The sequence below is a fragment of the Phyllopteryx taeniolatus genome, chromosome 5, assembly GCF_024500385.1.
Source record: "Phyllopteryx taeniolatus isolate TA_2022b chromosome 5, UOR_Ptae_1.2, whole genome shotgun sequence".
NCBI lineage: Eukaryota > Metazoa > Chordata > Actinopteri > Syngnathiformes > Syngnathidae > Phyllopteryx > Phyllopteryx taeniolatus.
Window position 1 is genome coordinate 6,905,740 of NC_084506.1, and position 23,559 is coordinate 6,929,298.

General features: G+C 42.8%; 3 protein-coding genes across 5 annotated transcripts; all 3 read left to right on the forward strand.

The window, feature by feature from the left end:
* The first annotated feature begins 459 nt into the window (after positions 1-459).
* Positions 460-7,588, forward strand: LOC133477715 (uncharacterized). Of its 2 annotated transcripts, none has more exons than XM_061772779.1 (4): positions 460-1,032; positions 1,107-1,190; positions 2,097-2,290; positions 3,266-7,588. In XM_061772779.1, exons 1-4 carry the CDS (start codon positions 957-959, stop codon positions 4,061-4,063), a joined length of 1,152 nt encoding a protein of 383 aa, XP_061628763.1. In that variant the 5' UTR covers positions 460-956; the 3' UTR covers positions 4,064-7,588. The 2 variants fall into 2 exon arrangements, with proteins under 2 accessions (XP_061628763.1, XP_061628764.1); XM_061772780.1 differs by having other exon boundaries at positions 1,110-1,190.
* A 118-nt stretch (positions 7,589-7,706) lies between these two features.
* Positions 7,707-20,820, forward strand: LOC133477716 (troponin I, fast skeletal muscle-like). 2 transcript variants are annotated; one of them, XR_009788459.1, is made up of 10 exons: positions 7,707-10,318; positions 12,048-12,062; positions 12,184-12,220; positions 13,589-13,717; positions 14,237-14,326; positions 14,661-14,837; positions 16,566-16,678; positions 20,278-20,313; positions 20,620-20,656; positions 20,755-20,820. XR_009788459.1 is itself a non-coding variant. In XM_061772781.1 (7 exons), the coding sequence occupies exons 1-7, from the start codon at positions 9,876-9,878 to the stop codon at positions 16,217-16,219; spliced, it is 987 nt and encodes a 328-aa protein (XP_061628765.1). In that variant the 5' UTR covers positions 7,707-9,875; the 3' UTR covers positions 16,220-16,358. The 2 variants fall into 2 exon arrangements, 1 of the variants encoding a protein (XP_061628765.1); XM_061772781.1 differs by lacking the exons at positions 16,566-16,678; positions 20,278-20,313; positions 20,620-20,656; positions 20,755-20,820 and adding an exon at positions 16,124-16,358.
* Positions 16,834-22,730, forward strand: tnni2a.2 (troponin I type 2a (skeletal, fast), tandem duplicate 2). The gene is made up of 7 exons (XM_061772782.1): positions 16,834-16,901; positions 20,278-20,313; positions 20,620-20,656; positions 20,755-20,883; positions 20,985-21,074; positions 21,785-21,961; positions 22,415-22,730. Exons 2-7 carry the CDS (start codon positions 20,303-20,305, stop codon positions 22,493-22,495), a joined length of 525 nt encoding a protein of 174 aa, XP_061628766.1. The 5' UTR covers positions 16,834-16,901; positions 20,278-20,302; the 3' UTR covers positions 22,496-22,730.
* Positions 22,731-23,559: the final 829 nt, after the last annotated feature.

Sequence of the window (23,559 nt, forward strand, 5' to 3'; positions counted from 1 at the left end):
TGAGTTGTAATGTTCTACTTTAATGCGACTTAAATATTTCATTCATCGTCGTCATCACTGTTCCTCGATCAACTGTCTCCGACTTTTGCACTTTTGGGAAGTACTATATATATATATATTTTGTTTCCCCTTTTCCATTTTCGTTCAATGGCAAAAGAGAACATGCAAACTCCACACAGGCGGGGCCGGGGATTGAACCCCGGTCTTCAGAACTGTGAGGCAGATGTCGTAACCACCGTGCCGCTTGAAATAAGTTCAATAATAAATATATAATAAGAATTAGATGGTCATGCCAACTAATTAGTGAAGTACTAATGTTACAGCAGCTTGCCGACGGTACGTAGTATTTTTTTTTTCTTTACGTTGTTGCAAGAAGTGAATGTTGTTCATTTCGCACTCTTGAACGTAGGCAGACACTTGAAAAACGGCAATCTGTCTCCAGCCTGCGGGGGGTAGTACTACCTCGCAGTTGTCGTGATCTCCCGGAAGTGAATTCAACGACGAAGAAGAACAAGCCCCGCCCCAGAGACGCGCTTCCGTGTTGGCGGAGCAGCTAGCTAGCTAGCTCGCTCGCTCGCCGGTAAGCCCTCGTCCCACCTAATTGCGCAATGAAATAATTAAACGGCAACTTGCCGAAGTTTAAAGGTGTTTTTCTTTAACGGAGCCAAATGCGGAATAAGCTCCGACGGCCATGGAGGGTGAGCAACGCTAACTAGCGGCGTATAAATGAGTGGCTCCAATCGCTACCAGCCACGAACATGTTGGCGTGGCTCGCATACTCGCATGCACTGAAGACGCGACGTGATTTGCACGTGAGCTCGCTTCACCACACTTTGCCGGCTCACTCGCTCGACTCCGTCCGATGGAGGTGACGCGTTGCTCGGCTCAGCCAACAAGATGACGCGCCGCCCGAGCCGGCGGATGCTTGTGCCCTTGTGTGCAGCCTTAGGCCCGACATGGACGCCCGCTCGCCGGAGTGCCCCATCCTGGCCGAAAAGCGGCCGAGTAGGAAGCGCAATGGACGCTGCTGTGGTAAGTACCAAGTTCTTGCATGCTGTCGTTGAGTTCAAAGTGAGGAGGAACCCTCACGGCTTCCTCTTCTCCAGCAGGACTCGTGAGCATTTTGCACAAGATCTTCACCGACCACAACACGCTCAACATTCAATCCGTCAGCCGCCTGGAATGTGCTGGTATGTATTTTGATTTTTATAGCCAGCCGTCACACATTGCTTGCATTGAAACAAACCTAAACAGGCATTGCATATATTTAAATGAATTAGAGGTGCAACGATCAACCGACAGCTTATCGACTATCAAATTAATCGTCAACTAGTTTTATAATCAATGAATAATTTAAAGACTTTTTTTTTTTTTTTTTACTTAAATTTGTCCAAATCCTTAGAATTCTACCCTCGCAAAAGTAAGTGTTCTCTAATTTCTTTGGTACTGTTAGAAGTCCCATCCTACCTCAAACGCGCCACCAACATCTCAGTCCCCAAGAAACCTGCAATTTCAGGACTAAATGACTACCGGGCTCACATCTGTGGTCATAAAATCCTTTGAATGCCTCATGCTGGACCATCTCAAGAGCGTCACAGAACCCCTGCTGGACCCCCTGCAGTTTGCCTGCTGACCAAACAATTTGCGGATTTTTCGCTATATGGTGAAGTTTTGCGGTGGTGGTTTTTCCATACAGACTGTTATTGCGGACTCACGTGGCAGTAAGCGCTAACCAGGATAAAAGCGTGCGTAAAAGACAGAGGATGCCCAAAGGTTGAGATCATTTCACACTTAAAAGAACCTAATGTATCCATTGCAAAGTACAACTGTTCTAAGTTACATAATGGATGTCTGCGGTAAAGTAAGCATTGTTTGCTAATTTGATATAGCCTACCATTGCTAGTTAGAACGAACTCTAATCCATAACAGGTGGTTTGGATAGAAGGGGGATGGAAACAGTTGCTGGTGCTCTGTCAATCCCTTTATTGAACAGTTTATTAACGCAGCATTGACAAAATATTCCTGCGTAAGTCTATGACACTGAAGTCCAAATTAATATCCATATACAGCATATACTATCTTCGCGTGTGTTCCAGGTTCCTGTCCCAATCTGATGATGAGTAGGAGAGACGTGGCGGACGTGGCGCCCGCCCCCAGCGGGGCCGTCACCCCTCAGCTGCCCCACCGGGCCCATCACCACCGGCCCCTTTGCATGTCGGTGTCGTCCGACAGCAGCGGACGCTTCAAAGCTCTCGACACGCAGGAGTGGAAGAACAACCTCAAAGCTCAGGTCGCCGCTAACAGAATGGAAGCCTTACTCTAAGACGGGAGGGGCATGTGATATCTAAGCAACACATTATATTTAAATATTCAGCGCAAAGAGTACTAAAACATTGAACACTTGGACAAGTACATTCAAAGATTTACTCAAGGTCAAATTGAGTTTATCTGCAAGCTTAGTGCATTTTAGGTTCTTTGTGGATATGCTGTACAGAAAATGGATGGATGGAAAATTGGAGTCCAAAGCCTAATTTCCCTAACTTTTTGAAAGTAATGTGTGGCAGGTGTTTTCAAATTCAAAAAATAATTTAAAAATACAATTAAAAACATAAGCAATTAGGCTATGTTTTAGCCTGTTTTTATTAAGTAAAAAAAAAAAAAAACTAGATTTTTAAAACCTTACTGATGTTCCCCCACCTATTTGCAATTTGCTTCGCGCAGGTTTTTGCTGAATGTAGCTTTCGTGAGTCGCTGAAAAACTCAATCTGTTGGCTGTTTCAGTGACCAGGCCAAAACCCTGTCTAAAACTAGCGTACAGTGGTGCGTTGAGGTAGAAGTTGAATTTGTTCCATCAGCATGCTTGTAACTGAAAAGAGTCATCTCAAATCATCTTTCCTCTTTGTAATGAATGGAAATGCCACTAATCTTTTCCGGCCTCCCCCCAAAAACGTAAATGCTTTATAAATAAATAGCGCTGTAGTTTATAATAATATACTTTATAAAAACATGCAGTTATGACAAAAATATAATGGATAAGAGTTTTTGCAGCATTCAGTGGATACTGTGCTGCTCCTTTTGGTGTGCTCGCCTACTACATAATCATTAACCTTTTTAGGGTGTGCCAATTACTGGCAGATTTTCATGTAGCAATAGATGATAAAGATAAACAAATAATGGATAGCATATTACATTTGACTGAAACTGATGACAAAATGGTGTTGGAGGCGGTTAAACGTGTGACGGCGTGTTGCGATGTCATCATCAGATGGACCAGGCCCACAGCGCAGGTGCGAGCAGCAGTACGGGCTCCCTGGAGCGGGCGTCCCTCTTCTGTGCCCCGGGGGGCCCGTCCAAGGCGGCCGGGCGCTTCTCGCTCTTCTCTGCACCGTGGAACGTCAGCTCCGAATCGGACTCCAACCCGACGTCTCGGTCCGGCTCCAAGAAACTACGCAACTACAATCGGCGGACGGCCACGGGCCCAGCCGGAGTCCCCGAGCCGCCCCGAGGGGAGGTCGGGGGCTGCGAGGGGGCCCCACGGCATTTTGAGCCGGTCATCTCCAAGGTGACAGACTACATCTACGTGGGCAACCTGAACGCGGCCTATAACGGGCGGGCGCTCTGCCGCAACAACATCGACTGCATCATCGACATGAGCAGCGCCCCGGGCCAGGCGCCGCCCACTCTCAGCCTCATCCCTTGCACGTGCTCGCGGGGGGCCCGCCACAGCTGGTCCCGCCTCAAGGTGGACATCGGCGACTTCAAGCAGCGCTGCTTCGAGGACATCAACGAGTGCATCCACGCCTCGGCTGGCAAACGCAAGCGGGTTCTGGTCCACTGTGGGGATGGCTTCTCACTGGCGCCCACCTGCATCATCCAGTACCTGATGCTCAAACGCAACATGAGGCTCATGGCGGCGTACGAGCTCCTCAGAGCGAAATATCCCGTCAATATCCGTGAGTGTCATCGCAACCTGCTGGTCAGCCTGGAGAGGACGCTCAGGCCCGGGGACGTCGATTCGGAGAGCTTCAAGCAGGCCATATCCAGGAAGGTGGCCTGGACCTGACTCGCCCTGAGCCAGATCGCCAAAAAGTTCTCGTGTCATCCCGCCTGAACTTCACTGCAACGTCTAAGCAGATGTTCGAGACCTGGTTCTGATTCCCCAGATGTGCTTCTGTGACCGTGTGGTGTGTCTTGGACCTCCACTTGATATTTGTGTAAAACTCTTTAATTGACACTAACGTGGTTCTAGTACCAGGTGGTCCGGCTATGTCTTGTGGATGGCCATCCAGTTGATCTTCTAAGAGTGATCCCTCCCTAAGAATTGTTTTTTTTAGCTCCATCCCAACAGCTCAAGAGATGAGTGAAACCTGGTTCTGGTTCCAGAGGTGTGCTTCTGCTACCACATGGTAGCTCCGTCACACATCTCAGGAGATGTGTAACATTAGTCCCAGGTGGTGTCTCGTAAACCTCCATTTGCTCTTTTCTGAGTGTTCCCTCCCTCAGAATTGTCTTTTACTTCAACACAGTATCTCAGGAGATGTTCGAGACCTGGTCCTAGTTCTGGAGATGTGTTATCGCATGGATGGACATCCAGTTGATCTTTTGTTCCAGCAGTGTCTTGTGGATGTACTTCCAGTTAATCTTTTATGAGTGTTCCCTCCCTAAGAATTGTTTTGTAGCTCCATCACCACATCGCAGTAGGTGTGTGAAAGTAGTTTCTGATACCAGGTGGTGTCTCGCAGACCTCCAATTTGATCTTTTGGAAGTGGTTTCTCCTGAAGAATTAGTTTTTTTTTAAATTCCATCCCAACATCTCAAGACAAGTGAAACCTCCTCCTGTTTCCAGATATGTGCTTCTGGTAACAGGTGGTGTCTCATGGACCTCCAGTTGATCTTTTGTGAGTGTTCCCTCCCTAAGACTTCCATCCATCACAATATCTCAGGAGATTTGTGTTAGACCTGGTTCTGATTCTAGAGATGAGCCAATGATGATCTCCAACTCTAGAACCACATCTCAGGAGATGTGGTTGTGGTACCAGGCGGGCCAATTCAGTGCAATGTCTCGTGCATCGAGCCTCCAGTCGATCCTCTCCAAGAACTCTGGTTTTATCTTCCTGATTCTCTGTAAGGTGTTTGTGTGGATGTTCTGATCCGATGTAGCGGTACTCGTCTGCTGCTGAACAACAACGTGGACACTCGCACATGCTGAGCTGTCCTCTGTGAGGAAGAACACTTGCTAAGTTCTGTTGTGCACCGTTCGGACCTCTGAACTATTTGATTTGATCAGAGTTGTTTAATGTGAATATTGTTAATGTTTTCTGGTGATTTGAAAGGAGTTTCTGAAATTCTTGTGCTTTACCATAGCAAAATTTTGTTTTGATTTGATTTGGCACCACGCTAAAATACAAAACGACGAAAATAGTTACTGTGTCTCGAATGCCGCGGAGATGATTTCTCGTGATTGGTCCGTTTTAGGTTCACATGCTGTGATGACGTACTCAGCGTGCCCCTTGGTTCTACATGCCATCTACGCTGGCGCCTTCTCGATCGATTTTGCAGCATCATTAAACGTATCATCTGGTCATCTAGGTCCATTTGTTCTGCAGACACTGTTCCACGGTCGCCATTGTTGTTGCTTTGTTCCTTGTTACTGAAAGGAAAGTAAAAACGGCTACCGGAAATGGCCCAAAAATGCGTTTTCATTCACTTTCAAAGTGCAACTTCAGATTAACATTTTTTTCAGTGAATATTCCAACTTCAGTCTCTTTTTAACACATTTTCTGGTAATATTTATTTTCGTAAAATAAAAAAAAACAACTTCTGGTACTAGTCCATATTTTTCTGTAAGATACAATTTATAATGCTAATATCCTTGTATCTGGTAATCCTGATATTTCAACTTCAATATGATGACGTTTTTATGGTAACATTGCGCCTTTTATTCATTTTTCTAATGCATTTTTTCACTTTTTTTCTGTCTACTTAATACTCCCTTCCATAAATTGCTAACATAAAATAAACCAAATAAAATGGGAATTTGGGTTGAAAGTGTAAACATGAAGACACTTATTTAAATGGAAACTTTAAATTCTTTTAAAGTCAAAATAATGCTTCAGTTTTGACAATTGTGACATTAAAACAATTGAATCATCATTTACAGTCGTGCTCACCATTATTAGTACCCATGAAGTTGAAGTACTAAATGTGGACGATCTCCTGAAGAAAATGAATCAAGTGAAATCTTTTTTTCCTATAGAGAACTTGTATTTGATACAAAAGAGCAAATGATAACATTTTCTGGGCAGATGAAATTAAAATAGAGCTTTTCAGCAATACACACAAACAGTATGTTTACAGACTCCGCAATGAAGCCTTTAAGGAAAATAAACAGTCAAGCATGGTGGACGATCCATCATGCTGTGGGGCTGCTTTCCCACATCTGGTACTGGAGGCCTTGACTGTGTCACAGAAAAATAGAGATTTTGGAGGGAAATGTCTTACCCAGTGTAAGCGAACTTTGTTTGAAGTGAAGATCATGGGTCCTCCAGCAAGAAAAAAAGACCCAAAGCCCACATCCAAAAGCATGCAGGAAAGATTGAAAAGGAAAACAAATGCACTGTTTTAAAATGGCCAGCAATGAGTCCTGATCTCAAACCGATTGAGAATCTTTGGTGGGAGCTGGAATGTGAAAAAGAACTATCCAAATTGCAAAGGAAGAGTGGGGGGAAATACTACCTGTTAAGTGCAAAAAGCTTCCAGATGGATGCGAGAAATGTTTGGAGGCTGTCATCGCTGCCAAAGGGTGTGCAAGCAAATATTGAGAGCTGCCAAAAATTGCTGCACATGCGGTTTTCTGTTTTTTTTTCTTTTAATCTAAGTTGGGGGGGGGAAAAAAGATCTCCATTTAAAAGATGTTTGGTACATTTCCATTTATTATTAAGCTACTGTACAGTTTATGCAAAAATAAAAAATGAAGGGGTGCCAATATTGGTGAGCACAACTGTACGAGGCTAGCCGATATTTAGCAACCAACCAAAAACTTTCTGATCAACAGGAACTCTTTCGTTAAGTTTCCCATTTCAGTTAGGCTCCAAATGTACAGCACACAAGCTAGCTTCCAAATGCAGTTTGTTACAAGTATGACAAAACTGCTAACATTTTTTTAAGTTGTCAGGAGTCAACTTTATGCCACCATATGTCAAACCTTTTACAATATATGCAAATATTTACAAAATTGATCATTTCAACCGTGGCAACAGGATGCTAACATCGGTTGAAGGGGCTAGTGGTGGCTATGCTACCAGTGTGAAAACAATGCGGCTTCTTGGTTGGGTTTGTGATGTGACATTTGCACCTTTTCTCGATATGTGCTGTCAAAGTTGACTTTACATTTTTGGGGTACAATCGTGAGCTTTTGTGGGCAGTGCCTGTAATATATTAGCGCTTTTTTTTGTTGTTTTCTGGGTCGGCGCCAACGTCTTTGGTGAAGGTGAAAGTGAATGTGGTTCTCCTCAATGTTCTCAGGTGATTCCTCCGTGGTCAGGCCACATTTGTACTGTTCATTAATTAAAAGCTGACGTTAACATTTTGTTGTTGTTTTTTTTTTTTTTTTTTAATCTGTGTCAAGGTAAAATCGTAAATGCTGCATAGTCATGATCCTCGTGGAACGAGCGGTGTTCTGTTATTGGACTTCTGCGTACATCACGGATTGTCCATAGAGAGCACCATGTTCAAGCGTAAGGGTGTCCACACGTGCACTTGGCACCAGGACACCCCAGGTCGCAGTTGGATGATCGACTTTGTGGTCGTGTCATCGGACTTGCGGCCGCATGCCTTAGACGCTTGGGTGAAGAGAGGGGCGGAGCTGTCACCTGATCACCACTTGGTGGTGAGTTGGCTGCGATGGTCGGGGAAGATGCCGGTCCAACATGGCAGGCCCAAACATATTGTCTGCTGGGAACGTCTGGCTGAATCCCCTGTCAGCTGAGTTTCAACTCCCACCTCTGACAGAACTTTGCTCACGTTCCGGGGGATGCGGGGGACATAGAGTCCGAGTGGACCATGTTTCGCACCTCTATTGGTGAGGCGGCCGACCAGAGCCGTGGCTGTAAGGTGGTCGATGCCTATCGTGGCGGCAATCCACAAACCCGTTGGTGGACACCAACTGTGAGGGATGCTGTCAAACTGAAGAAGGAGTCCTATTGGGCTTTTTTGCCTGTGGGACTCCTGAGGCAGCTGATGGGTACCGGCTGTCCAAGCGGAATGCAGCTTCCGTGGTCGCTGAAGCAAAAACTCGGGCATGGGAGGAGTTCGGTGAGGCCATGGAAAAAGACTTCTGGACGCTTGGAGGAAATTCTGGTCCACCATCCGGCGTCTCAGGAGGGGGAAGCAGTGCACCATCAACACTGTATAGTGGGGATGAGGCGATGCTGACCTCGACTCCGAATGTTGTGAGTCAGTGGGGAGAATACTTCGAAGAGCTCCTCAATGCCACCGGCACGCCTTCCCATGAGGAAGCAGTGTCTGGTTTCTGTGAGGCGGGCTCTCCTATCTCTGGGGTTAAGGTCACCGCGGTGGTTAAAAAGCTCCTCGGTGTCAAGCCCCCGGGGGTGGATGAGATTTGCCCGGAGTTCCTCAAGGCTCTGGATGTTGTGGGGCTGTCCTGGTTGACACACCTCTGCAACATCGCATGGACATTGGGGACAGTGCCTCTGGATTGGCAGACTGGGGTGGTGGTCCCCCTTTTTAAGGGATACGGGATTTTCGTTCCCTGTACGACCTGTGTCGTAGAATGGAACGAGAAATCGACAGGTGGATCGGTGCAGCGTCTGCACTGATGCAGACTTTGTATCGGACTGTTGTGGTGAAGAAGGAGCTAAGCCGAAAGGCGAAGTTCTTGATTTACCGGTTGATCTACGTTCCCACACTCACCTATGGTCACGAGCTGTGGGTCGTGACCGAAAGAACAAGATCCCGGATACGAGCGGCCGAAATGAGTTTCCTCCGCAGAGTGTCCGGGCTCTCCCTTAGAGATAGGGCGAGAAGCTCGGTCATCCGGGAGGATCTCAGAGTAGAGCCGCTGCTCCTCCACATCGAGAGGAGCCAGATGAGGTGGCCGGGGCATCTGATTCGGATGACTCCCGGACGCCTCCCCGGTGAAGTGTTCCGGGGACGACCCGGGACACACCGGAGAGACTACGTCCTTCGGGTGGCCTGGGAACGCCTCAGGATCCCCCCGGATGAGCTGGATGAAGTGGCTGGGGAGAGGGAAGTCCGGGCGTCCCTGCTAAAGCTACTGCCCCCGTGACCCGACCTCGGATAAGCGGTAGAAAATAGATGGATGATGGATGGATGCTCCATTGTCTTCAGGATCCTGTGGAATGTAAACATGCATACGCATTGTTGTCATCTTTCAGTAAAATTTTGGAGAAATGTATTTTATTGTGTTGAATTTGAACTTGAACGTCTCACGCAGGCTAAAGATTTGCTCGTAATGAATGGTCTCTTTTTTGATTAGTTTTTTGTTGGCTCGTGTCATTTATAATTTGTTGGTTGTTTTGCTTATCGTAATGACTTTGATGGACTTAAGCGTAACGCAGGCTAGTGATTTGCCGGAATTCCAGGAAAATGTTTCTTGTTGATCACATTTTCTTTTGTATTTTTCACGAGAATGTAAAAATAACCCCCCTGTAGTTGCCGTTTAACGGAGCAAGAACCAGACATTGCTAGCAGTTAAAAAAAAAAAAATCGTCGTTTGCCAAGATGGCGTTGATGCACTTTTTCTTCTTTTTTTTTTTTTTTCTGCAGATGCTGCAGGTTGTCTGTCACTACCCCTGCCCTCCCCCGAGACGAACACATTAGCCCCTTGCTGACTAATGGACGGCGTTCCCACTGCGATGTTTAAACATAATCGTTACTTACTTTGTTTGGTGCTATTTATAAGTTTAACTAAACAAACAACTGCGGTTGTTGTTTCGGGGCATTACAGTGACAACAACCAATTGAGTTATTTATCGATCTTTCTTTGTCGCGATTCGACTTTGACCCTTTTAAAATCTGGAATGTTCTGTTCCCACTGTTTAAGAGCCTTCCGCTGTCTTCTTCAGAATCTTGTTGGTTTGCATCAGTTCCACTTCCTGTCCGTGTGGGGCTTTGGGAATCCAAGTTATTTTGGGAGGGGCGGGGTTTATGGTGTCATCTCGCAGATGCCGCCAGCTGATTGGTTTGTGAACAAAATCAACGTCCATAAAGAGAAAGACGATGGAATGAAAAGCAAACTTCGTTTTTTTTGTCATCACTCCTTTTCGTCTCTTCCAAGGTAAGAAATCTTTGTATTTGCATTTTGTCTGACTTGCTGCTCGTGTTGTCGCATGTTTCTGGTCATTTTGTTAAGGTTGCGTGTCTGTTTTTTTTTTTTTTTTTTTTGCGTTTAAAATCATTTTTGGATCTGATTGTAATTTTTCTGGTAGAGCTTTGCGTTTATTTCGTAATTAAACTGATTCAAATGATTTGTACAACTGTTAGCTTCACCTGCTACTGCTTAGCCTACGCGGACACTTAGTGGACTATGCTAGTTAAGTTTCATTGTCACGAAATATTTTTTTTGTAAAATTCATATATCTAATAATAGTTAGTTTATTTTGGCCGAGCTTGTTTGTTTAGTGCTAGGTAGCTAAAAATTTGAGTTTGCTTCACGTATGGAATGTTGGTGATGCTAAACGTTACCCTGTTAGCTTGAATTTTTTTCATTATTTTTTTTTTTACCTCTGGAAAGTTTGGCGGTTGTTTGTTGGTAGGTTCTGTAGGATTTTTGGTGGTTCTGCAATGTTGTTTAAAGGTTTAGCGGTGTTGAGATGCTCCAGTTTTTATTTATTTTCCCCAATCTTTTGGTTTATTTTGTGGCTTTTCTTTTGGAGCAATGTCCTGTTACAACTAACTGTTAATATTATAAACCAACTGTTAGCTACGCCTTTTAGCGTTGCGCCGAAGCATACTTTTAACTCACTATGCTAATCAGTGCCCAAAGATCTTTTGTTGTCATTAAATGTATGTTAAAAAAAATCCATGTTTGATTTAGCAGAATCTGTTTAAATTGAGCGGCACGGTGGGCGACTGGTTAGCCCATCTGCCTCACAGTTGTGAGGACCGGGGTTCAAATCCCGGCCCCGCCTGTGTGGAGTTTGCATGTTCTCCCCGTGCCTGCGTGGCTTTTCTCCGGGCACTGCGGTTTCCTCCCACATCCCAAAAACATGCATGCTAGGTTGATTGAAGACTTCTAAATTGCCCGTAGGCGTGAATGTGCGTGCGAATGGTTGTTTGTTTCCATGTGCCCTGCGATTGGCTGGCGACCGGTTCGGGGTGTGCCCCGCCTCTCGCCCGAAGATCGCTGGGATAGGCTCCAGCGCGCCCGTGACCCGAGTGAGGAGAAAATGGATGTTTAAATTTCGACGCTAGCTAGCTAAAGATTTGCCTGAGTTAGCCCGGCGTGCCGAGTGAACATTTTTGTCGTTTTTGTTAAGTCTGCTCTTGTTCCAGATTTTTTTGTTGGCTAACGATTTTGTCACTAGGTGTTTACCGAATAATTTGCTCTCTCAAACAGTTAATGTTCTGTCATGTTTTTGGGTGACGCGATGAGCAATTTATATGCCATAACTTGAAAACGTGGTGGTTCTGGAAGGTTGTGAGGAGTTCTTATGGGTTCTTGGGGGTTCTGGAGTGATGTTAATAATGAGTGCGATTGTAATGTGAGTTTGGAGCGCTTAAAGTCTGAAAGGTTTTCTGTAAATCATCTTGACTTCAAACTTGTCATGAGGAACCTTCCACATTTGGACCAGCAGATGTTTAAGACGAGTTGAAAAACGTACGTAACGCGAGGTTAAGGAATCACACTTCCGCTGTCGTCATATTAGGAATGATTTCTATTTGACAACTATCATTAGTCAATGTTTTTATTGCCAGTTTGTGTGCGCTGACCATCAAGAAGCCAACATGAAAATGTTGCTTAATTGTTTTTCCCCTCCTCTTTATTTTTGAATGCAAATCTCTAGAGCCAACATGTCAGAGTAAGTTGTTGTTTCACCTTACCAATGACATTTTGTGTATTTCATTTTATGTCTTTTTATTTATTATTCATTGTATATATATATATATTTTTTTTTTCTTTTTGGGGTTCAACTCTTTCAGGAAGAAAATGTCTTCCAGTCGTAAACATCACCTCAAGGTACAAATACACAGTAGAACACTCCACTACTACATACTACACGACAATCCATCCACGACTACATACTGTACACGACATGCTAGACTACACTGCACACACTACACTATATATTACAGACATGCAGTACAATACTTAAACACTGCTCTACAATACATTCAGTACAATATATACACGTTATATTAGAACGCACCCTACACTACTATATACTACACTACAATCCATACACACTACTAACTACATACACACAACACTGCTGAGGCATTACAATACATATACACTATACTACAGTACATTTATACAGTACTACACTATACAGTTTTGGGACGATTACTTTGGAAATATAGTGGGCTAATACTGCAAGTTACCTTATTGAAAATGTTTGTAGTGTAGCTATTTTAATTACTTTCTCAAAGTAATATAACTGTTTACACTTGATTACATTTGGACTTTTCTTGTTTTTGATTGAACGACCTTTGAATGTTTACTTAAAAAAAAAAAAAGGGGATTCAAACCATAGAAACTTTTTTCAAAATATCAGACAAGATAATAGATTAGGACCGGAAACGGAACCGTTCGAGCCGGCCGGCACTGGAAACGGAAGCGTTCTGTGCAGTCTCGACGTGTCGATCGAGACGCGCAACTGTTGCGGCGGAGAAGATCCGCTCAATTTTCAAAATAAAACACACTGACACACGAATTGCAATACAACAGAAATTATATAAATTGGTCATTCTTTCTCCGCGGCGGGGGACAAATGCCTCACGGCCCGGTACCGGTCCACGGACCGGTGGTTGGGGACAACTGATGTAAAGGATTACAATGACATGAATTTTGTAATTAGATTACATATTGTCCATCCATCCATCCATTTTCTACCGCTTATCCGACCGAGGTCGGGTCGCGGGGGCAGTAGCTTTAGCAGGGACGCCCAGACTTCCCTCTCCCCAGCCACTTCCTCTTCCGGGGGGATCCCGAGGCGTTCCCGGGCCAGCCGAAAGACGTAGTCTCTCCGGCGTGTCCCGGGTCGTCCCCAGGGTCTCCTCCCCGTGGGACGTGCCCGAAACACCTCACCTGGTGAGGCGTCCCGGAGGCATCAGAATCAGATGCCCTGGCCACCTCATCTGGCTCCTCTCGATGTGAAGGAGGCTCTACTCTGAGATTACATGTTGTCGTTACATTTAATTAGTTGCTCCCCAATACTATATATTACATGCACATTACATACCTACATACACACTATGTACGACACCGCACTACATGCATACTAGAGTGCATTACTCAGCTATACTACATACACACTACACTATACACACACTAGAGTGCATACAAGCTTTGTGTGTGTGTGTGTGTGTGTGTGTGTGTGTTCAGAGTGTGATCTTGGCCATCGCTAAAGGTCACCTTGAGCAGGAGTCCCAGGAGCGTGAGGAGGAGCGGATGCGCTACATGGCCCAGTGCTGCCCCCCGCTGGTGATTCCCTACACCATGCTAGAGCTACAGGTTCGTGCAGCCGTTAGCCCTGTGTGTGTGTTACTGTGTCGTGTGTGTCTCTGTTACCGTGGCCTCTTTATACTCGCCGACAATGCCCGCATTGCATCACGTGACCGACGAATTGGCCCGCGCGGCCCCACTGCGTAGCTTGACGCGCACACGGCAAAAATTGTTGCTACGCCGCGGAGGTCAGCTCTCGTGATTGGTCCGTTTTAGTCACATGCTGTGATGACGTACTCAGCGTGCCCCTCGGTCCTACGTGCCATCTACGTGTGTGTGTGTGTGTGAGACTGTATTTTTGTGTTTTAGTGATGTGTTGCTGTGTGTGTCTGGAACAGCGGTGTGTGTGTGTGTTGTAGTACGGTGGTGTCTGTGTGTACTACAGTGTGTGTTTGGAGGGGGTGGGGGCTGTGTTTTGTGTGTCTTACTGATGTGTGTTGGTGTGTATGTTAATTGTAGTAAAGTGGTGTGTGTGTGTGTGTGTAGTTGTACAAGTAGTCCTCCAGTGACGTGTTTGTGCGTGTGCAGGAGCTGTGCCGATCGATCCACCACAAGGTCGACGTGGTGGACGAGGAGCGCTACGACCTTGAGGTGAAGGTCAACAAGGCCAACAAGGAGGTAGGTCTGTGTCCCCCTGGTGGACACTTGCCTTATTGTTTTTCCACAAGCTCAAAGAGAGAACCGCTTAAAGGGGACATTTTATGCCAAATGGACTTTTTTCTATACTATTGCTTCAGGTTTTTTCCCGATTTGACCACTCTTTTACGAGCAATCCATTCCATGCCCGGCCGGTTCCAGCAGCATTTGACAGGCCCTGTAGGGGCCATGTGTTACTCGAGCATTTAAAAAAAAAAAAAAAAAAACAAGTGTTAATGCATCATTCATTTCGACAGCGCTAGTATTTGATGATATTTTTTGTGATTTGTTTGGTTTGCTGTGGCGGCGGGTCCAGATCGAAGACCTGAAGATCAAAGTCCAGGACGTGACGGGCAAGTTCAAGAAGCCGACGCTGAAGAAGGTGCGCATGTCGGCCGACGCCATGCTCAAAGCGCTGCTGGGCTCCAAGCACACCGTCAACGTGGAGCTCCGGGCTAACCTCAAGCAGGTCAAGAAGGAGGTCAAGGACGAGGTCAGAGGTCACAACACGCTCATTGAATTATTTCTTACATTTGAATTCATTTAATAGAAGGAAACACAAATGTTAAGAGGATGGCATCATTTTTAAAGGTCATAAAGTCGCAAAATAATTCTGTAGTACAAAGATATTGCCAAGTGGAAATGCAGTTGTTTAGTTTTATATAACACAATGTCATGTTTTGGGTTCCTGCACAAGTTTGGGTCCCTACCTTTCCTTTGATGACCTTTTATTAGGAAAACAAAAAATAAGACAGTTGATATATATATATTTTTTTTATCCTATTAATGCTTTGCCAGGGTATCGGATCAGGACTCTGTATCAGCAGATACTCCAAAACAAGTGATTCCGACTCGCGTGCTAAAAATTGTGACCGGGACATTGCTTCAAATTGCACTCCATTAATTAAAATAATTAGGGTTTTTTTTTCTTTTCATTTTCTTTCATTTATAAATGAAAAAAATGATCCTAAATTTGTTTGTCAAATTCATTTTGTGATGAATAATAATAATTGCTAGATTATTTTAAATGATTAATAGTATAAATATGAACATGTTTTTTAAAATGTTGATTAATATTTTAATTATTTTGTGTAATTGGATGTATTAAAGAAACTCCATACTCTTGTGATATTGTGTTTGTTAAAAATCTTCATGAAAAATATTATTGAATGCATTTATATATTTTAATATTTTAATTGGATGTAATTACATTTTTTTAAAAACAAAAATACACCTCTTCCACTAACACGTGTATGTTAGAAAATTGTTGAAAAATGACCAACTTAATGAATTACAATAATTGTAAAACTCTTTGGACATTTTAATTAATAAATCATTTTTTTTAAATTAATAATTAATTTCACTTTTTATTATTCTTTAGTTGGCTTTCTTAAAAAAAAAACTCCATACGCGTGCTGTTTTTTTCTGTTAAATTATGAAAGAAAGAAATAACTAACAATTTAATCAATAATATTCATTATTTTCAGAATTCATTTTTACAAGGATTTTTACATAATTGGAATTCATGATTGAAAATCAATACACTTGCACTTTTGTGTTTGTCAAGAAATAATATAATCATTAAATATAATAATTAAAAACAATGATTGCTTTTATATTTGAAGTCATATTTTATGTCTGAATATAAATATATAAAAATTCAGTGAATTATTTTAATTACTTAGAATATTGATTGTTATCATTTGGATGATTAATGATTGAAGACTGATGTTGGTGTGTGTGTTTAAAAAAAATAAAAATAAATAAAAATTCTGTCAGGACAAAGAGCTGCGCGATGTCGTGGACTGGCGCAAGAACATCGAGGACAAGTCGGGCATGGACGGCAGGAAGAAAATGTTCGAGGGCGACGCCTAGCGACAGACCGGACGGCCTCTCATTGGACGGCTCGCCCGAGCGCAGGGCGGGCGGGGCTTCGCGAAAAAATAAGTTCCGCGTGCATTTGTTTGCTTAACAGCAGCGAGTTTCACACAATTAAAAAACCCCAAAATTCAAAGGATCTGTTTGATTTTGAAAGACGGGCGGAGTTTCGCCCGGGACGCTCATCTTCATCCTCAGCCTCCTCCTCCTCATCGTGTGCGTTACCTTCATCTTGATGCTCCCCATCTTCATCCTCGTGTTCCGCATTTCCTCCTCATCCTCATCGTGATGTTCCCATCTTCATCGTCCTCATCTTCATCTTCCTCTTGTTCCTCATCTTTAGTCACATCTTGCTCCTCCTCATGTTCATCTTCATCGCCGTGGTCTTCTCCTGGCTGAGACGGCGTCCATCATCCTCTTCACCGTCCTGTCAGGAAGAAGAAAACAATCTTAAAGGTCAGTCGGTTATTAATACAAGGTGGTTGGGGGGGTCACGTCGGTGTGTGTGTGTGTGTGTGTGCGTGCGCGTTGTATCGCACGAGCTTGCGTGGCCATTGGCCTGCGGGCTAATCCGCTTCCCTAAAGAGGAGACGCCGCATTCCCATCAGCGTCGCTTTTAAAGCTCATCTTCCCTCCGAGCGCAACACAGAGGACGCCGCCGCCGCCGCCGCCGCCGCAGGTCAGTGACACACTCGGGCAAGCATCCTATTCGTCGTGACTCCATAAGCACGCATCCTGTTTGTCTTGACTTTGCTTAAAATGACATTTTGTGTTGATGATACTTTTTTTTTTTTTTTACCAAAGGGATTTAAAGTCAAACAATACAATGCTGAGAGTTTTTCTAAATCGTAGTACGATGACGAATAATGTCCATTAGTCTTAATATTGTCATGTTTGTTAGTGAGACTGTTTCTGACATTCTTTAGCAGTCAAATTCCCGTGAAAAAAACAGACAAATCCTTTCAGCAACAAAACCATGTATATAGCTATATTTACAAATAATATATATGACAAATGAGGTTATCTAATGTGTACCGTAACGACTTGGCGCACTCATAGTCTTTTAGACTCCTCGCATTTGTGCTGTTAAATGAACAACAAAATAGAAGTAAAACAACAGAAATGATCTTCCGTAATTAAAAAAAAAACATATTTTAAAAGTATGAGATGATAATATAATATCATATGACACTTGTGAGGTTAGTGTGTACATTCTTTGGCGGCAATTCGTGGTGGTGTCATGTTTCAATAAAACTCAAAATAGTGTAGTATTAAATAAAATACAAGAAATAGTTTGGGTCAATACAGAATACATTAAGAAAAAAAAAAGTGTTTTATCAATTTAAAATTATACGCCAATGTCATGTCGACTTGTACGTTCTTTAGCAGTCCTCAGTGGTCTCACGTTTCAAGAAAGGTAACATAAATTGTTTGAATAAAAGATATGCAATTGAGATCAAATCATAAAAAATGAATTTAAAGACGAGAATATTTTATGAATAATTTAAAAATATAAGACAGTGTCATGTGAAACTTGTTGATTTGGGTGTACGTTTTTTAGCAGTTGTGTCACAATTCTATAAAAAGCAAACAAAATCAATAAAAGCATGCAAAAAAACTATTTGATGAATACAATCATTTGTAATTAGGTTACAAATGTGAGACAATATCAGTGAATAATGATTACATATATTGAACATATATATGTATGACACGAGCATGTACTTTGTGTAGCAGTGTGGTCAGTAAAAAAAAAAATCTATTTTAATGTGTAGATTTAGATTTTTAATGTATTTTAAATTATGATAGAGTGCTGACTATAATCACGCAAGGAGAAACCAAAGTTACACTGATTTTATGTTAAAATCCATGATTTTAATAAAAACCCAAACTACAATGTGTAATTGAATCTGTATGATAAAATGAATCGAAATGATTAACATGAAACATAAAAATGTTTCATGACATCTTCTTCATCATCATCATCAGTCCAAATGGCAGCTGCAGCGTCTTGGTTGTCTCTGTCGTCATGGCAACGATGACAACACAATGCCCTATCTTCATATGTACACAGTACACACACGAAATACGCGCACGAGTGGCTGCGTGTTGAAGTCCTGTCGAGACTTTTAGGTGCAAATAAATAAAACGTTAAAAAGGGGGCGGGGGGGAATGTCTGTTCCGAGATGGCGTGCAGGCAGCAGCTGAGTTCTATTTATTTCTCTTTCCTCATGTCAATGCTTCTTGCGGGTCCGTGTTGGGTTACGCACATGTCCCTCAGCATCATGTCCTCGCGCCTCCCAAAATACTTTTCGCCCCGCCGGCGACGCCCGCCATTTGTTCTCAGGCCAACAGCGCCGATGCGCTCACACGTGGTTTTCTTTTGAGACGAGCACGCCGTCGCTTTTTCCTCCTCGACGACAGCTGAGTGTCCGCAAATAGACAGCGTGCACCCTCTCAAGACCCTCTGTCTCATGCTGTCGACCCGGCCTCGCCATACCCATTCGCCACCTTGTTTTACACCAAGTTAACTTTATTGAATACATCACTCGAATAAAATGAGAGAATCCAATTTGAATTCACTCAGTTGTTGAAATTTAAAAAGCGATAGTTGGCGCGGGAATGGTTTGAATCCGCTAAGAAATGTCAAATAATTCTTTGGCAGACATTTTCAAAGCAAACAACTGTAAACGTGTACTGTACCAAAATCAGTACAGCATGTTCAAGAGACGTGTACACGTACTCCGTGACGAGCATGCCAAATTTCTTCTTTAAAATTGGATTTGTTGATTGTCTCACGCACTTGAACAGTTTTTTTTTTTTGCCAGTCAGAAAACTGGGAATTTTATGAATGTTAAAAAAAAAAAAAATCATACAAATGAAGTGAATTTCAGAATTTTGTGAGCATTTGGAAGTTTGAATGGTTGGAATCTGTTGAAATGTAGGAGATGTGGAAGGACAAAAAGTGAGTAGAATAATAAAAATTAAGAATTTTAGTGGAGAAATTGTGGACACAAATTTGGGATTTTTGGGGGGAATCCATCCTGCAGGATTTGGCGAAATAGTCACCTTTTCACTGTTTTTGTGATTGGGTGACATTACAGCTTCATCACCATAGTTTGACGATAACAGCAGTATCACGGTAAACTGATAATCTATTAAACAAAAGCAACACATTGATAGCCAGCTTCGTCGTCTGTGGTTAGCAGTAGCGATGCCGCGAGATAACAACAGGATACACAGATTTGTTTTGTTTCAGCCCCAAAAATAATTGTTTGCTTATTTGAAGGTGAATGACTTTGAATTGAAAACGTCAAAAACGACGTATCGTACCGCGAGACATAGCAACGTGATACGTGCTAGTGTCAATGTGAACATGACTGAAAAAATTGTCTAATTGGGTGCTTTTTGTTCCCTCCAAAGTTGTTACATTTTCAACAACAGCCTTACGCAATGCTAATGTTAGCATTGCGAGCTAACATCAAGCAGCAGATGTTTACTTAAACCTAATTTGGTTCCACCTATTTTTACATGAATGGTAATGTTCATTTTGTCAGCAAATATTTAGTCACCATGTCGCTCAGTTCACCTACTGCTAGCAGCTAGCATGTAACACACGTGGTATGGAGATGTGCTAACATTAGCACGCTAGCCGCCAAATGCTTTGACTGAGAGCAGAGAGCGTCTGGACGCTTTTCAACGAGAGACTTTCTCGAAGATTAACTGTTGACATTTAATCCGTGTGGATTACTTGCGACATCTTCATGTCTAAAAATAAACTCACAGGAGACAAATAAAGAACCCGATAAGATTCTAAGGCTAACGGTAATACACTAAACTTTGACTTTTGGACATTTTTACACCAAAAAAGAAGCACGTACTCTCAAAAATGGAGGATCTGCTGATCCTTTCTGATCGCTATGCTATGAGCTAACTGCCAACAATAACCGATTTTTGTTTTTCTTTCATAATTGGACAAATATGACTGAATTATTGTTTGTTTATTTATTTATTTTACACTGACCCTATCATTTCTTTATCTTTTTGTCTTGTAGATAAGGCCTTTGTCAAGAAGCCATCATGGCCACCGAGTGAGTGACATCATATTCTCTGTACTTGCAAAGTATGCTAACATTTAGCATGTTTATTTGGGAACTACTGGCCTCTATGGACACGTGCGAATGAGATGCAGCTTCCTGATAGGCTAAATGCTAACAAACTACCGGTTGGTATGCTTAGCATAGCAAGATGGAAACTTCAGGCTGATCCGTAATGATAAAAAAAAAATCAAAAGGCCAATGAGACTTGATAAAATGCTAACGTCTGCTACCACTTAGCATGTTAGCATTCCTAAAGCTAAAGTATCAATCTGCTGTCTAATATTTCGATGTGTGCAGGAAGCGACTGTCTGCCAGACGCAAGCACACTCTGAAGGTAAGTGTGTGTGCGTGCGAGTGCGTTTGTGTGTCTGTGTGCACGTAGGCGTGCGGTTGTGTCGCCCAAGCCATAATGGAGCGCGCCTGTGAGCACAGAGTTGCATGCTGGTGGTGGCCAACAACCTCCTGGAGGCCGAAGCTGCCGAGAAGGCCGGAGAGCGAGAAACGTTCCTGGCGGAAAAATGTCCTCCTATGGACATTCCCTACTCGGGCGACGAGCTGCGGGTGAGAGGAGCTTCGCCGCTTCCCACCTTCTTCGAGCTGAGGTCTTCCACCGTCACTTTGTTGGCCTCCGCATGCTGAAGGTCCTGTGATGTTCTCCTCAGGAACTCTGCATGAAACTCCGCGAGCAGATTGATACCAGCGAGGAGGAACGTTACTGCATCGAGTTCAAGCTCAACATGGTCCTCAACGAGGTGAGAAGATTGATTGAGTATTTTGTGGGAAGAGAAAACTTTCGGGCCGCTGGGCTTTTGCGAAAAGAGAACAACTATTTTGTTGGATGGACATTTGTGAGAAGAGAACACATTTTGGCCTGAAGAGTTAAAGAAGATTAAACAATTCATGGTCAATGTCTGTTTGACAGGGGTAAACATTTCTAGTCAATGTTGTCTTTTTGAGAAGAGTAAATAAACAATTTCAGGTTTTTTTATGTTTTATTTTTTTTCTTAACTGATTGTATTCTTCATTTAAAACGTGTGAAAGGGACAGAAAGAACAAAACAGACAAGGTTAAAGAAATTATACATTTGAAAAGGAGTAGGAAGGAGTAAAACTTACTTTCTCTACTTACATATAATCCTATTTAACTATTAATTTAGAACCTAAATATACATACATTGGTACTATAATAAGGTATGTTAATATAGATACATTATTATTCCTATATGTGCTAATGCAATTATACAAGTGGTTATGTCAGTAACACCAGTATCTTGAATTTTAATGAAAAGAAAAAAAAGATTAACTACCACCATAAAAAAAAACAGCTACATGATATACATATGGTCAATGTGTCTTTATGAGAAGGGTAAACAATTTCTGTTCAACTGAGGATTTCATCAAGATGCAGAAAATGATTGTTCTGCAAACATGCTTCAAGTCGGCCGTCCCGTCGTGTCCCGCAGGTCCGAGACCTGAACATCAAGATCGTGGACCTGAGGGGCAAGTTCAAGAGACCTCGTCTGAAGAAGGTGCGCATGTCGGCCGACGCCATGCTCAAAGCGCTGCTGGGCTCCAAGCACACCGTCAACATGGACCTCCGGGCCAACCTCAAGCAGGTCAAGAAGGAGGTCAAGGAGGAGGTGAGGAACACCTTTGTTGGGAGAGATTTACTCAAGTGAGCTGATTCTTGGAGATGTTTGTGAGATGTGAGATATTTGGACAAGACTTGTGAGCTGTTGGAAAATGTTTGGAGACAATGTGGTTTTTTTCCTGAGATATTTGTGAAATGTTGTTGAGATGTTTGAAGATGTTGGAGATGTTTGTGAGATGTCTGAGCATTTTTTTTAGATGTTTAGGACATGTTTCACAATTTCAGTATATGTTTGAATATGTTTGTGAGATATTTTAAGATATTTCTGAGGATGTTTGCGAGATGTTCGATGTTTAGGACACGTTTCACAATGTCAGATGTTTGGAGATGCTTGAGACAGATTTTGGTAGAGGTTTGCAAATTCTCTTCAGATGGTTGTAGATGTGTCTGAGAACATTGTATATGTTTGCGAGATGCTGACACGGACCTTTTGTGTTTTCAGGATAAGCAGCTCCGCGACGTTGGGGACTGGCGTAAGAACATCGAGGACAAGTCAGACAGGAAGAAGATGTTTGACAGCTAAATGCAGGGGACACAGTTCAGCTTGTGCTCTTCTCGTCCGAAATCAAGAGTTTTAGCTCAAAATGTTCGACTTGAAAGTGTGAAGACCTTCAACGTGAAGTTCTCGATTGGTGCTTTGTAACACTCTGATGGAAGACAGGAAGTTCCAATAAATGATGGTTTCTTCGGTGTTTGTTAGCCACCATGCTAGCTAGCTAGCGTGTTTTGTTTTGTTGGAATAAAACTCTTGTGCTTGAGCCACTTTGCTTCTCCTTCTTTTGTTTGTTCTTCTAGTGTTTAACAGTCTATCCGATGAAACAAATGTCTTCTTCAACCAGCTTTTGGTTTGGTGTTGCTTTATTTTATTTAATTTTTTCATTTTAGACATGCTTGCCAACACTTTTAATTGCAAGGTAAATAAGTTTATAAGCACAAACAACTTGCTTGTTGTTGTGGTTGACTATGTTAGCATCACACTAAAAGTCACGCTAAACAACGACTGAAATAAAATTACAATTTAACCGATGTTTCAACTGATTTTCTAACTGTGAGGTAAACAGGTTTCATGAAGAAGTCTAGCAGTTTTTTTTGTTCATCTTTTTCTTCCTTTTTTCATTTAAATGTGAAAATGTTATACCCCCTGTTGCTCAATTGCTAATGGCTAAGTTAGCAGTTTGCTTAATATCCATTAAATTGCTTTCACTTACGCTCTTCTCATGGTCTTATATGTGGAGATACACATTGAAAGAGGTACGTTATTACATGTTGCACATACAAGACTATATTTTAATTAATTTTGTCTTTTTTAGGTAAGTGTGATGCTTCATGTATTGTGTCGTCAAAGAAGAAAGCCAGTCAGCAGGTGAGGTTATCTCTCAACTCAACACAGTCTCCGACGCACTGAAGGCATTACCTACTCCAGGGGAGGAACTTTTCTTTGGACGTTCCCACACTGTCACATTCTAGCACGTCTAGAAACCATAAACGTCTTCAGAGGTTTGTAAGGGTGTCGCATATCCGTGACAAATAGTCCAGTGACTCTCTCGCCTTAGATGCTCATAAACGCTAAAAGCACAACACACATAC